Genomic DNA, 13342 nt, shown 5'->3' with positions numbered 1-13342 from the left:
AATAACAACAGTCTTCAGCATTTCCCGATGAAGTGTAAATCTAATCTTAATAAAAACGCTGAGTCAGATATTGGGGCAAAAACTAAAAAATCAGAGAAGCATAGCAGCAGCCACCAGAGACTTACCTCTCTGAATTATCTGACCAAAAGGGTTGAGATTCTGTTTCCTCCCAGCCTTATCATTCACTTCCTGTCTGTTGTCTGTACAGACCTCCACCCTTCTACGGTTAATTAGTGGACAGCTCTACCCTCTGATCTCCAGGCAAGCTTTGTTGGAACACAAAATACAAGTGTTAGTTTTGCCAAATGTCCTCTGACATGGTTTTGTGTATGACAAAACACAAAAACCAAAACCCTTAGTAACTTTGAATTTTATTTCCAACTTTATCTTGAAAAGATTTTTAAATTATGTATTTAAGTGTGAACACACATGTGTGCAATCTTGTGGAAACTAGATACATCAGTGCTCCCTGGAGCCAGAGGTAGGGTTACTTATATGAGCCACCTGACATGGATACTAGGAATTGTACTTATGTCCTTTGAAACTACAAAACATTCTCTTAACCACTAAGCCATTTCATCAGCTCCCCATAATTGCCCATTTTCATATTTAATATAACTAGACAATAGCACATGGGATAACAGAATTTAGTAATAAATGACTTTAAAGCAATCAAAACAGCAGCAAGCAACAACAAAACTCTAGGAACAGAATTGGGTAAATAGCTTCAAATCACAGCAATACCAAGAGAGACCAGTTTTTTAATTTCCACTTTTAATAAAATCCACACATAACATTTGAAAATGGGTGAAGAAAATGATAAATTCCAGAGACTAGGAGGTAGATTTTGGCCCTTTTTTTCTAAAAAAACGTGTAATTTCTTTTATCCCTTTTGGATGTTATTAAAATGTTATAAAAATATCACCAGTGTAGAGTTTAGTGTTTTATTAATAAGAAGTCCAGCACACCCTTCTGTTCATCACTTAGATGCCTATGATTATAATTATATCCAGCACACTGCTGCAGAGAGAAAAGCACCATTTTACAAATGCCTGAAGTTGTGGTCTTCAGTTGTGAATCCTTCATCCCAGTTGCTCACTTTTCTAGATGAAGTATTGCTAAGTCTCTTCAGGCTGCTTCAAACTCACAGACTCAAGCAATCCTCATGCTTCAAGGTCCTCAGTAGGTACAACCATGTGTATGAACCCCTATGCCTGGCTCTCAAGTAATTTTTTAAAGTGTTGGACACGCAAGAATACTTTCCTTCTACCTGTTAACACAATTTATCCATGGCATTAGTTGATTGTAGGTTCTTTCTCCATATTCATTATGTTTGTTATATCTCTCAAGCACATATTCTCTGCAGAGCTTTGGTTTAAGGCTTTTACACATGCAAATTTACTTCTTTTAAGAGTCCTCATCCACATGAATTTTATAATGATTGGTAAGGGATGACCTATGGTTGAAAAGTTTCCCACATGTGTTACATTCATAGGGTTTTTCTCCAGTATGAATTCGCTGATGTGCAATACGTGAAGAGCTTTGCCTGAAGGTTTTCCCACATGTGTTACATTTAAAGGGTTTCTCACCAGTATGAATCCTGCGATGCTGAATAAGAGCTGAACTTTGGCCAAATGACATGTCACATTCCTGGCATCGGTATGGTTTCTCTCCAGTATGAATTCGCTGATGGTTGCTGAGGGATGAGTTACACCTGAATGTTTTCCCACACTCATTACACTTATAAGGTCTTTCTCCAGTATGCATTCTCTGATGTTGGATCAGAGCTGAACTTTGTCTGAAGGCTTTCCCACAAACTTTACATTTGCATGGTTTCTCTCCAGTGTGAATTCTCTCATGAATAATAAGAGTTGAATGGGAACTTAAGGCTTTGCCACATTCATTACAATTATAAAATTTCTCCCCAGTGTGAATTATTCGGTGTCTATTGAGTCTTGAAATAGAAGTGAAGCCTTTTCCGCACTCATTACATCTGTAGGGCCTTTCTCCAGTGTGAATTCTTTCATGTTGAATAAGTGATGCACTCTGACTGAAGGCTCTGCCACATTCGCTACATTTGAAGGGTTTCTCTCCAGTGTGGATTCTCTGATGATAACGAAGGGACGAGCTAGACTTAAAGGTGTTGCCACATTCGTTACACAAATAAGTCTTCTTTCTGGAATGAATTCTCTGACCAGGCAGGGATGTACTGCAACTAGATGACTTCCTACCTGGATTATATTTATAAGGGTTTTCTCCAGCATGGACTTTCTGGTGTATAAAAAGACCTGACCTTCGGCCAAAGGATTTACCACATTCCTTACATCTGTAGGATTTCTCTACAGTGTGGGTTCTTAGATGCTTATACAGGGATGTACTGAGAGTGAAGGCTTTACCACATTCTTTACATACATAAGGCTTCTCTCCAGTGTGAGTTATTTGATGTTGAATAAGGGCTGAACTTTGGCTAAAGGCTTTTGAACACTCTTTGCATTTAAATAATTTCTCTCCACTATGGTTTTTCTCATGCTTACGAAGAGATGAGGTGTTGGTGAAAGTTTTCTCACACATACTACATTTATATCGTTTATCTGGTGTGATTTTTAGTTGATTAGATAAATACGGTATCTGCTTGAAAGTGTTTTGTTTTTCACATTCTGATGACCTTTTTTCTCTATGTGACTTTGGGCTAAATTCATTGTTTTTATGGCTTCTTTCTATAGTCAAAGTATTCTTATCCTGCTTTTCCTCTAACTTGCCTTCATATATGAAAAGTTTTTCTGACTTCAAGTTCAAAGGTTCATTTCTTTTAGAGTTTTTCACAATCAGTTCCTGAAATGAAGAGTCTTGTGTTTGAGTTGACTTAGTGGTTCTATGATTGTGCTTCAATCCTAGAAAGGGAAAAAAGAAACCAAAGATGTTTCTTGTGGTATAAAAATTGACTACTGAGACAAAACACGTAAAATAAATACTAATCTTGGTATATGATTAAAATATTGAGGGCGGGATAGAAGAGTTAATAGAGAAACATAACTGACAGGAATAGAAGTAGTAGAGTGAAGAAAAAAATAAAGCAAACCCATTTAAAGAGGGTGAATAAATGGGACAGAGTTGGGAAATGCATTATCCAGAATTCAGAGTGAAAATGATAGTGACCTAGATTGTTATCTGCTAAGTTTGCCCTCTTTGGTTTCCTGTCAACAATATCTTTCAGATTCAATTAAAAAGTTTACTGTAAGAATCCTTGACTCTGAATATCCATGATCCATTCCTCCAGCCAGATTCCTGAGACAGAATCTCAATCTGCAGCCCTGGTGTCCTTGAACTCCTGACCTCTTGCTTAAGCCTCCTGAGTGCTGGGATTACGGTGACCACTCAACATATAACCAGATCAGCATGCTTTCCCTCTCACAAATCCTCTTGATGGTATCATTCATTCATATATACACATACATATACATACACACACACACATCTTTGTTTTGTTTTGAGATGAAATCTTATTACACAGCCCAATTTGGTAGATGAAGCTACCTTCAAACTTGTAGCAATCCTTCTGACTCTGCCTTCCAAGTGCTGAATTATAGGCATATGCTACCACATCTGGCTTGTTGAGTACATCTTTCTTATTTATACCTAATTTGAAGAAAGCCAAATAGTCTTGACTATTTAAACATGGATTTCATATATATTAGTCACAGGCCCTCATAGAACCTGCCTTCCCAAACAGAACACAGATGATTAGGAAGATTTCTGAATAACTTCACACAGAAGATATTATTACTTTTACAGGGGTGCCACAAAGTAGGCAAAAGGTCAAGAACTGTAAGCTGGAAAGGTAGCCTCATCCATGCATCAAGCAAGAGAGCTGTTATGGTTTGAGTCTGAAATGTCAACTAAAGACCTGTGTATTAAAAACCTCACTAAGTCAGGAAGTGGGTTACTGGAGGGATATCTTATATAGCTTGTCCCTACTCTCCTCCAGCTTCTGGACAGGCCTATTCATATATCACCATGTGACACTCTGCCTCACCACAGGCCCAGCAGCAAGGCAGCAAAGTGCCATGGATTAAAATATCTAAAGCCATGAGACAAAATAATTCTCTCCTCCTTGGAATGGTTTCTCTCTAGTATTTGTCACAGCAATAAAGAGTCTAATACACTGCCTCTGGCTTTCTTGTAAAGAAAGGCTACAGTTCTGACACCTTGCCTTTACTAGAGTTCTGAGTGCAGCAGTCAGGCACTGTATGTATATCTTCCCCATAGATAAAGTGTGGTGGTTTGAATAAGAATGGCCCCTATGGGCTCATGTATTTGAATGTTTAGTCACTAGGGAGTGGAATTGTTTTGAGAGTTAGGATTCTTGTTGGAGTAAGAATGTCATTAAGGGTAGGCTTTGAGAATTCAAAGGTCCAGGCTAAGCCCAGTCAGTCAGTCAGTCAGTCTGTCTCTCCCTCTGTGTGTGTGTGTGTGTGTGTGTGCGTGTGCGTGCGTGCGCGCCTGCCTGCCTGCCTGCCTGCCTGCCTGCCTGTCTCTCTTCAGCTGCTGTCTATGGATCAGGATATAGAACACTCAGCTGCTGTTCTAGCACCGTGTCTAACTGCATCCTGCCATGCTCCCCACCATGACAATAATGGACTAAACCTCTGAAACTGTAAACCAACCCCAATTAAATGTTTTCCTTTGTACGAATTGTAGTCATGGTGTCTCCTCACAGCAATACGACAGTGACTAAGACAGGCACTGAGATAGCATTTTGTTTCCTATGCATTATTGTCTAACTAGCTTCCTGTCTTTGAGTCTTGCCCTCTGACAACTCACTGATTACCACACTGCAAGGAGGTAATCCTGCCTAAATCCATATCTTCCTGTGCTACAGGTTCCTAAAGATCTGTTAGAATGCCACTGATTCATAGTTGAGGTCCAGGTTCCTCCCCACAGAGACGGGAACTTTTGTCCACATCTGCCATCACCTCCTCCCCTAGCAACTTGTCAGGTAGGCTGAGTTAGATGCATTCTGGAGCCGTCCAGTTATCTTTACAAATGCAGAGAATACCCTTCTATCCACACTCACTTACTAGGTGAATACCATGGCTAGATAATGTTCTGAGGGAATGCAGAGAATGTCTGAATAAGATAAGCTTCCAGACTTACAGAAACTCACAGAAACTTTCATATGTGTGCATGCATGCGTGCTGGACAGGCAGACAGGATACAGTGACAAACAGGTAAATAGAAGCCATGTGTCTATTTGAAGAGAGTCCTAGGCAAAGCAATCAGGAAACATAGAAGCATAGATGACTTCTTGAAAAAGCAAAAATGTGGTGCCTGAAATCCACTGAACAAAAGGGAAAATGGCAAAAGAGCAAAGTATGGGACAGAGGCTAATCATACAAGGCTTCCTCAGTATTGGTGAAGATTATGGAATCTAAACTAAGCATGACAGGATGCCTGCGAAAATACATGCTGATTTGAGTTGGCAGAGAACAGAGTGAGCTGGGGCAGGAGTGAAAGCAAAAAGATGAAGGCTTTGGGGAGCTACTGAGGTTGTGTAGTCAGAAAGTGGGTAAGATACAGATGAAGTTGCTAACAGGGCTGAGATGAACAAACTAACAGAGTACTAAGAATGAAAGAGTACAATTAAGATCATGCCTAGGTTTTCCAGCCTGAAAATGAATTATGGCACTGATTACCAAGAGGGAGGAGAAAATGGCAACTCCTAGGGGGGTCTGTTTCAGGTATATCTGTGATAGCTAAGGGGGCGTTCAGAAGAAAATGCAAGGAGGCACTGAAATAGCTGTGTTATTTTTAGAGATCTGGGGAAAAGGTCAGAGCTGAAGATAGGCATGTGGGAGTCATCAGCATACAGATTCTATTTAAAGCCAAAGAAGGGAAAGAAACCACCAGATTTCTTGAACATATAAGAAGAAAACTGGGAGGGATAGTGTTCCAGGAGTCAGAGAGGAGCAAGTGATCAGTTGTGGCAAATACCCTGAAGACTGGGTTTGGTGTATGGTTTGGTTGGTGTAACAGAGAGGACTAAGTTATTTCAACTTGACAAAAGCTAAAGTCAACTGAGAGAACAGAATCTCAATTAAGAAAACGCTTATATAAGATAAGGATATAGGGAAGCCTGTAGGATATTTTTTTAATTAGCAATTGATGGGGGGAGGTCCATCCCATCCTAAGTGGTACCATCCTGCTGGTGGTCCTGGGTTGTATAAGAAAGCAAGCTGAGCAAGCCATGAGGAGCAGGTCAGTAAGCAGCACTCTCTGTGGCATCTGCATCAGATCCCACCTCCTGGTTCCTACAGTGCTTAAGTTCCTGTCCTCAGATGATGAACTGTGATGTGTGTTTCATCACAGAAACAGTAGCCTTAACTAAGACAATTCTATTGTACCCATTTCAACTCCCAAGTGCCAAGGTCTTAGTTCTCAATTCATTTTCCACTGTCAGTCTTAGATTGTGAACATACTAACTGTTCCTTACAATCTACTCAGAACTGTGGCCATCACTACAAACTGGATGGTCTCTACCCTATCTCAACATCTGCATTGAGATAACGGATTATAATTGTTTTAAGCCACTCAATTTTATTTAGGCCTGCTGCAAACCTCTGTGGTAACCCTTGTATAAAATCAGGAAGAGTCACCCTTCCTCTGAGCAGACACAACCCCCAGAGACCTCACTGACAGGACAGCAGATGACACTGCAGCTGATTACCCCTCACAGCTCAGCATTCTCAATGGCTGCTGACATTAAAGACCACAAAGGAAATGATAAGGCAGGGGAAGTGATCTTTCACTGGAGATGTGATTACTAGATCATTTCTGGACTTTAAAAAAATGTCAAAATTCCAAACTATTTCTGCATTTAGATGTGAAGCAAACCTGTGCAAAGCACAGGTACAATGCACCCATGGTTCTTAGTGTAGCTAAGCAGGAAAAGCACCATCTCATTGCTGAGGTTTGCAGCAATTCTTGAGCAAGAGAACCAAGTAAGACACAAACCCTGAGCCATGGCCTCTCACCTCTCAGTTTAAAACTTACAAACCCAGGGACAAAAGTTACTTTACTTGTGCATTTTGTTTTTTAAATTCATAATTCATTTTTACATGTAATGGTGCTTTGCTTGCCTGTTTATCACATGCATTCCTGGGACACACAGAGGGCAAAAGAGGGGCATCAGAAGCCCTGGAAATGCAGTTATGAATGGTTATAAACCACCATATGGGTGCTGGGAACTACATTCATTCTCTGCAAGGGCAGCAAATGCTCTAAAGAACTGAGCCCTGCTTTTTTTGTTGTTTTGTTTTGTTTTTATCTGTGATTAGTTTTTGAAGGGAAAAATAACTTGCAGGTTCAGAATTAGGTTCTGTCTGACATCATGATCTCAGGTATAGATTTGCAGGTCCTTCAACTGCACTTGTGGGATGTGAGCTCCTACTGCAAAAGGCACATGGTGGCTTGCCAGGGCACATCATGGACACATGGACATCCCTAAGCCTCCCACCTGAAGTTCACTATGAGAGAAAAAAGGATGGCTATTCCTCAAGAGGAACAGAGCAGCATATTTATAATCCCAGTACTCAGGGGACTGAAATAGGAGAAATTTCATGTTCAATGCTGGCCTGGGCTACACAGTCAAACTCTCACCCAGAACAGAGCAGAGAGCAGCTCCCATGTCCACTCACCACTTCACTCCTCAGTCATCCACTCAGCTTTCCCCCAGAGCTGAGGAAGGCAGGTGACCACTTCATCAGGCACCTCAGCCTTTCCCAAGACAGCTCTGAACTGCAGACCTATTCTGCTTAGGCTAATTCCTTTTCCTTCAGGCATCCTAACTACTTAGGGCAGTTTCTACACAAATGAGAATGTAAAAGACAATTGTGGCTGCCATCTCACAAGTGTTTACTTTGGACTAGGAAGAGATGCTCCCATACAAGGGCTGTGAGAGGACAGGGACAGGGTGGCCTGTCATTTGGCTCTCAGGTCCAGGCTCACTGACAGACCTGAGAGCTCAGACCTGCCCTAGCTTCTCTCCCCTCCTTGCCCTCAGGTTCCCCGAACTAGCTCCAGGCTGCTCATGACTCCTTAGCCCTATGCAGACTCTGAAATCCTCAGATGCAATCTGTGATGGGCCTCAGGAGAAATCTGGTCTTGCCAATGTCTCCAGATCTCCTCTACCTTTCCCCTGGGTCAATATTGGTTCCTTCAGTCACCATTCCCTAAGCTAGAATCTCAAGTTTCATGTCCCCGCCCCCCCCATGCCCTACACACACACACACACACACACACACACACACACACACACACACAGAGAGAGAGAGAGAGAGAGAGAGAGAGAGAGAGAGAGAGAGAGAGAGACTGCCCTGGCTCCAGGGGCTCCTGCCCTGCACTCTCAGAGCACTTTGTATCATTCTCTACTAGTCCTCACTAGACTTTTCCACATGGCTGGCCCTGGATACTTGGTTTCTTTATTCTCCTCACTGCATCAAGCACTTCACAAGAGCAGGACCTAGCTTTATCCTTCCTCCTGCCACTTTGCTGGCACCTAGCACAGAGCTTATTCAGCATTTATGAAGGGCTAGGCAAGCAGAAACCCATGTTCGGGTCTTGGTTCACCAGTAGCCCCAAATCTCTATCAGCACAGCCATCACTTCTCCAGCCCCAGTTCAGGTCACTTCAGGGCAGGCTCACAAGGTTTTTTCTCTTCACCACCTTGCAGTTTCCCAGGATCCTACTCCCACCTGGTCAGCTCAAGGCTTCAAGGACTTCGACCTTGTGAGTTCCAACCTTACAGAATTCCCCACCAGAGATCTATATCCGAGTACTTCAGTTACATCTAAAATAAAAACCACCCCGACCACAAACTCTTCAAACTAGGTCTCTCTAGATCCCTGAAGCAGGGCCTTCATCTAGATCCCACCAGCTGTTTACTTTCAATCTTGCAGCAGCTCCCTTAGGCTCCCTGGCTGTGCCTCACTTTCAGTCCCTCCTCTGCAGCGCATGTCACAGGAGGACTTCCTGAATATAACAGCTCTTTGCAAAACTTTAAAACATTATATGCAAATAAAGACCCTTAACCCAGATTCATTCGAAGAGGACACACTGCTCCTAATCCTTCTGTGCTCACGTGTGTAGAGCTCATACTTGAGAGCGCGCGCGCACACACACACACACACACACACACACACACACACACACACACACACGCACGCAAAATTTTAAGAACACAATTTTCTTTCGACCTAGTGGTAACATATCGACAGTGATCTGAAACTTGCCTCACTACTTGACAGTCTCTATCACCAGAACAAGGACATACCAGTTTCTTTAGCCGTTTTACTGAAGACCTCTGAACTGTTTCTGATTAGTACCAGCTTTCCCAACGCTATCAAAGATTACACAATTTCCATTTGCATTTCAAGTACTTCCAGTTGTCCACATGCAGAATACAGCTCCCAGTCCTGCACCAAGGCACCTGTTTTGGGACCCTTGCATAGCCTTCTCATCTTATTTCCTTCATTTTAACTTCAGCCTCAGTGAGGTTTTTTTTTTTTTTTTTTTAATCATTCCTTAAATATACTGTATTTCTTAAATGATCTCTGACAATGCAACCCTCCTCAGAAACAACCAACAAGAAAAAAGATCCCAAGAGAATACAAGGGAGCCGGACCAGACTTCAGCTTCAGTTTCCCCTGCCTTACTCCTATTTAATTCATTGGGTTTTTTTTTGTGCTAGGAATTGCACCCAGGGCTTTATGTGTGCCAGGCAGGTGTTTGTAGTGGCATCTGGCCTTGCTAGTGAACCTGAAAAAGTAGCCACACCCTTTGGGCATGTTTTCAGCATGTGATCACTTAAAGGTAGAGTAGCTGCAGGCACGGGGCATGCTCTCTTGGGTCATGAAGAGCATCGAAAGGGCAGAGACTAAATCTTCTGGAGCAGGAAGGCCACGGCGGTTATTTACTCTTATCTGTGTAAGTTGTTCTCCAATAAAACACCTATTTATCTTTATCTTGGGTCTGGTGAATCCTTAATCCACCGCCTTCAGGTGTTCTTACCACTAAGCTCCATCACTTCTTGTTGATTGAGAACCGGAAGACATTTCCCATCCCACACTCCAAGCTGCACCCTCTCCTTATCCACCACACTGGTGCCTGCAGAGACTGTCAGGCCTGCACACTCACTCACCAAGAGGGGAGCCTCCAGGACCTTCTTTCTCCACCTTCCAGGGATCCTCTCCTTGCTGCAGCAGGGAGATCACCTTTGGTTTGGTAAATGGGAATCCTGCTTGTAGATAAAATTAACTCATTAGCTAAAAGCCAGACAACCACAGAAGACTGAGAAAATCTCTTATGTTGCAGAAATCAAGTAAGCCTAAAATGTTTACCCCATATGGCCCTTTGCAGAAAAAGTAAGCAAACTTCTAGTAAAGGCAATGGGAAAGAGGTTCCAGAGATGGAACAAAGCTCTCTGCTTAGAGATAAACCAAACAAGCACAGAATGATTGCTGATGGGGAAGGTGTCTGGACCAGGAAGAACCAAGGGAAGCGATGGTCTCACTGCCACCTTCTCTACTGGACATGGGCAGTTCCAAGCCTGCTGTGGGAAGAATATGTCCATACTTATTTATAAGGACCCGTTTGTACGACCTGAACGCAAAACTCTGCTAAGGTTTCACAATGACCACAGCTTTCATTCAGGGAAGGAGGTGCTGAGGTCTCATTTCTGAATCTACGCCCACAGGGAACTCCCTTACCCAGTGAGGCCAGGTTGCTGTAGTTCTCTAGCATCACCTCACGGTACAGGCTTCTCTGAGAGTGGTCCAGCTTCTTCCACTCATCCCGAGTAAAGAGCACAGCCACATCCTCAAACGTCACCGACACCTGTGAGGAAAAGCCAACTTGATGAGCTCTGGATTCAAGTAGGAGACCCTGACTCAAAATATAAGATCTGGAGAGCCTTGGGGGAAGTCATCCAATAGCCTCAGGCTTTTACAAGCATGTGCACATGTGTGCACGTACATTCTCACACACAGATATGCCCATCCAAACACATGAGAATAAGCATGTATGCAAGCACACCACACCACACATACACACACAGGACAAAAAAATGTAAAGGAAATGTACAAGCACAACATGTAATCCATAAAGTAAAGTAGATAAAATAAACAACCACCAAAGGCTGGAGAAGGCTGGGGGAGCAACATAAGGACTGGCAGGAAAAGAAAATAGATAATCAATCCGTAAGGGCAAAGAAAGAAACACAGATGAGTGAGGAGCCAGGGCCAGAAAGGAGTTTACTCAACTATGTTTGTTCTGTCCCAGGGCACCCAGGGGCATGTTACTTGTGGACTTGGTAGGCATACACCAGACTGGAATCAGGCAACAATAGCGCATCTATCAAGAAATACATAAGACTAGAATTGTGAACATGGGAGTGCTTCCTACAGACTCCGCTAGTCATGGAGGGAGGATCAACGCCCTCCAAGTAGGACAAGAGCTCCAAACCCTAGTGAAGGCTGAACTATGTGGAAAACTCCAAACCCCTCTTTCCACTAAGAAATGAAATGTGCTTACCCGAGACTTCGCTTCCCTTTGCTCAGGAGCCATGTTCTCTTCACAGATGAGAGACGGTTAAGACGAAGGAGAATCTGAGAGAAGAAAAAGAAGGAAGGGGTAGGTAGCACCTGCTGCTTCGCACCCCTCAGAAGCACCATCTCCAAAAGTGTCCCATCAGCCGAGGCTGGCTCCCCCGCCTTCAGAGGACGAAGCAGGAGCTGGGGATGGGCATCAGTTCTAGATGGCTCAGACGACACTGGACTCCATCACAGTGGGTATCGCTGAGCCCCCACGTGCCAGGCATCACCCTACACTGTTCACCACAGTCCAACTGGCACTGCCCGTCCCCTTCCGATCAAAAACTTGAGGCCAAAATGTAGCCACAGTGGCACCCGCTCAGGTTTGACATGGGTCAGGGACGAGTTCCTCCTTCCCAAGCGTTGCCCACACAACTGTTCTGCTGCTGTCAGGGGGTCGATTTCCAGAGCACCAGAGAAAACTCCAGAAAGCGGACCAGTGGCCCAGGACAGGAGGGCGGCACGGGTTGGTCCCGCCCCGGCCGTGGCGAGCAGGTCACCTGGAGTCCAGGGCCGAGACCGCTGGGAGCACGCGTTCCTCCGCGTGCCCAAGGGAAGGGGGACGCGCCGTAGACCCTGGGGCGCGGCAGGCCGAGCCGAGCCGAACCCAGCCCAGCCCGTCTGGCGAACAAACAGAACTGCCTTGCTCACCTTCCCCTCGAGGCTCCCGCTGCGCCTCACCGAGGCTCAGAGCAGCCTCGAGTGCGGACTCAGTCTGGAGACCTCGAACCCCCACCTCGAACCCCGATACAGACGCCCCAGGGCCGGTGAAGGCTCACGGGAAGTCAGGGCTCCGGGTCCGAGGGCGGTGGCCGCGGAGGCCTCTGGGAAATGTAGTCCACTCTGAGACCCAGGGATTCTGGTATTTGAAGTTCTTAGGTTTGCCTGGGACTTGGCCAGCTCAGCTCCTCTGGTTCACAGATGCAGTGAAAGGAGCAGTGAACACCAGGAACCAAACACCTGCTTGTTAGATACATAATAAAAGATGTTGCAGGTTCATGTAAAGGAAGATGGCACAAAGTCCTCTTTAGAAGAGCTTTATTGTAAGTTGTTAGTGGCACTGGAGAGGGGCCCAGAGGTGTATGAGTTCTTGCTGCTCTTGCTAAGGACCTGGGTTCAATTCTTACTATGTTTATTAGGTTAACTCCAGCACCTGGGTTCCAATGCCCCCTTCTGGTCCTTCTGGGCAGTGCATGCATTTCATGTTCATACATGCAATAATAAATAAGTCTTTAAAATTCTTCTTTTCCCTCAAATAAAAAAGGGGTGGGGGGAGAAGAGTTTGATGTGGAATAATTTGTTTACAATGTAAAGATGTATCTGTGCCTAAGGCACCTTCTGATTGGTTTAATGAAGAGCTAAATGGCCAATTGCTAAGCAGAGAGATAGGCGGGACTTCCCCAGGCAGAGAGAAGAAACCTGAGATAAATCCAGGCAAGTGAGAGATGCCAGCCAGATTTGGAAAGAGTCAGAATGGGATAAAGATAAAAGCCACGTGGTAGAATGTAGATTAACAAAAAAATGGGTTAATTAAATTATAAGAGCTAGTAGAAAACAAGCCTAAGTTAAAAGCTAAGCTTTCATAATAAGTCCCCATGTCATTATTTGGGAACTGGCTGGTGGAACAGAAAAAGACTTGTTACAAGAGTTATTAGAATGGGGCCACAGGCAGTCACGATAGAGCCCCATGGGTAAAG

At 44.0% G+C, this 13342-nt stretch overlaps 1 protein-coding gene across 3 annotated transcripts; it reads right to left on the bottom strand.

Annotated features, from left to right (window-relative positions):
* Positions 1-352: 352 nt before the first annotated feature.
* LOC100759975 (zinc finger protein 354A) lies at positions 353-12447 on the bottom strand. 3 transcript variants are annotated; one of them, XM_035447942.1, is made up of 6 exons: positions 12297-12437; positions 11587-11660; positions 11316-11406; positions 10764-10890; positions 10196-10294; positions 353-2891 (listed from the first exon to the last, which is right to left on the bottom strand). In XM_035447942.1, the coding sequence occupies exons 4-6, from the start codon at positions 10795-10797 to the stop codon at positions 1408-1410; spliced, it is 1617 nt and encodes a 538-aa protein (XP_035303833.1). In that variant the 5' UTR covers positions 10798-10890; positions 11316-11406; positions 11587-11660; positions 12297-12437; the 3' UTR covers positions 353-1407. The 3 variants fall into 3 exon arrangements, with proteins under 3 accessions (XP_035303833.1, XP_027283418.1, XP_027283420.1); XM_027427617.2 differs by lacking the exon at positions 11316-11406 and having other exon boundaries at positions 12297-12447; XM_027427619.2 differs by lacking the exon at positions 11316-11406 and having other exon boundaries at positions 10196-10291; positions 12297-12447.
* Positions 12448-13342: the final 895 nt, after the last annotated feature.

Source organism: Cricetulus griseus, chromosome 7 (assembly GCF_003668045.3).
Source record: "Cricetulus griseus strain 17A/GY chromosome 7, alternate assembly CriGri-PICRH-1.0, whole genome shotgun sequence".
NCBI classification, from domain to species: Eukaryota; Metazoa; Chordata; class Mammalia; order Rodentia; family Cricetidae; genus Cricetulus; species Cricetulus griseus.
Note: the sequence above shows the minus strand (reverse complement) of the source record. Positions and strands in the feature narration are given on the sequence as shown.

Bases quoted from the DNA above. Each gene is read 5' to 3' on its own strand.
- LOC100759975 (XM_027427617.2), bottom strand. From the start codon at position 11,619: ATGGCTCCTGAGCAAAGGGAAGCGAAGTCTCGG. The intron at 10,891-11,586 runs GTAAGCACATTT...TTTTCCTCACAG, and splicing joins AAAGGGAAGCGAAGTCTCGG to GTGTCGGTGACGTTTGAGGA. The intron at 10,295-10,763 runs GTAAGGGAGTTC...TTTATCTACAAG, and splicing joins CAGCAACCTGGCCTCACTGG to CAGGATTCCCATTTACCAAA.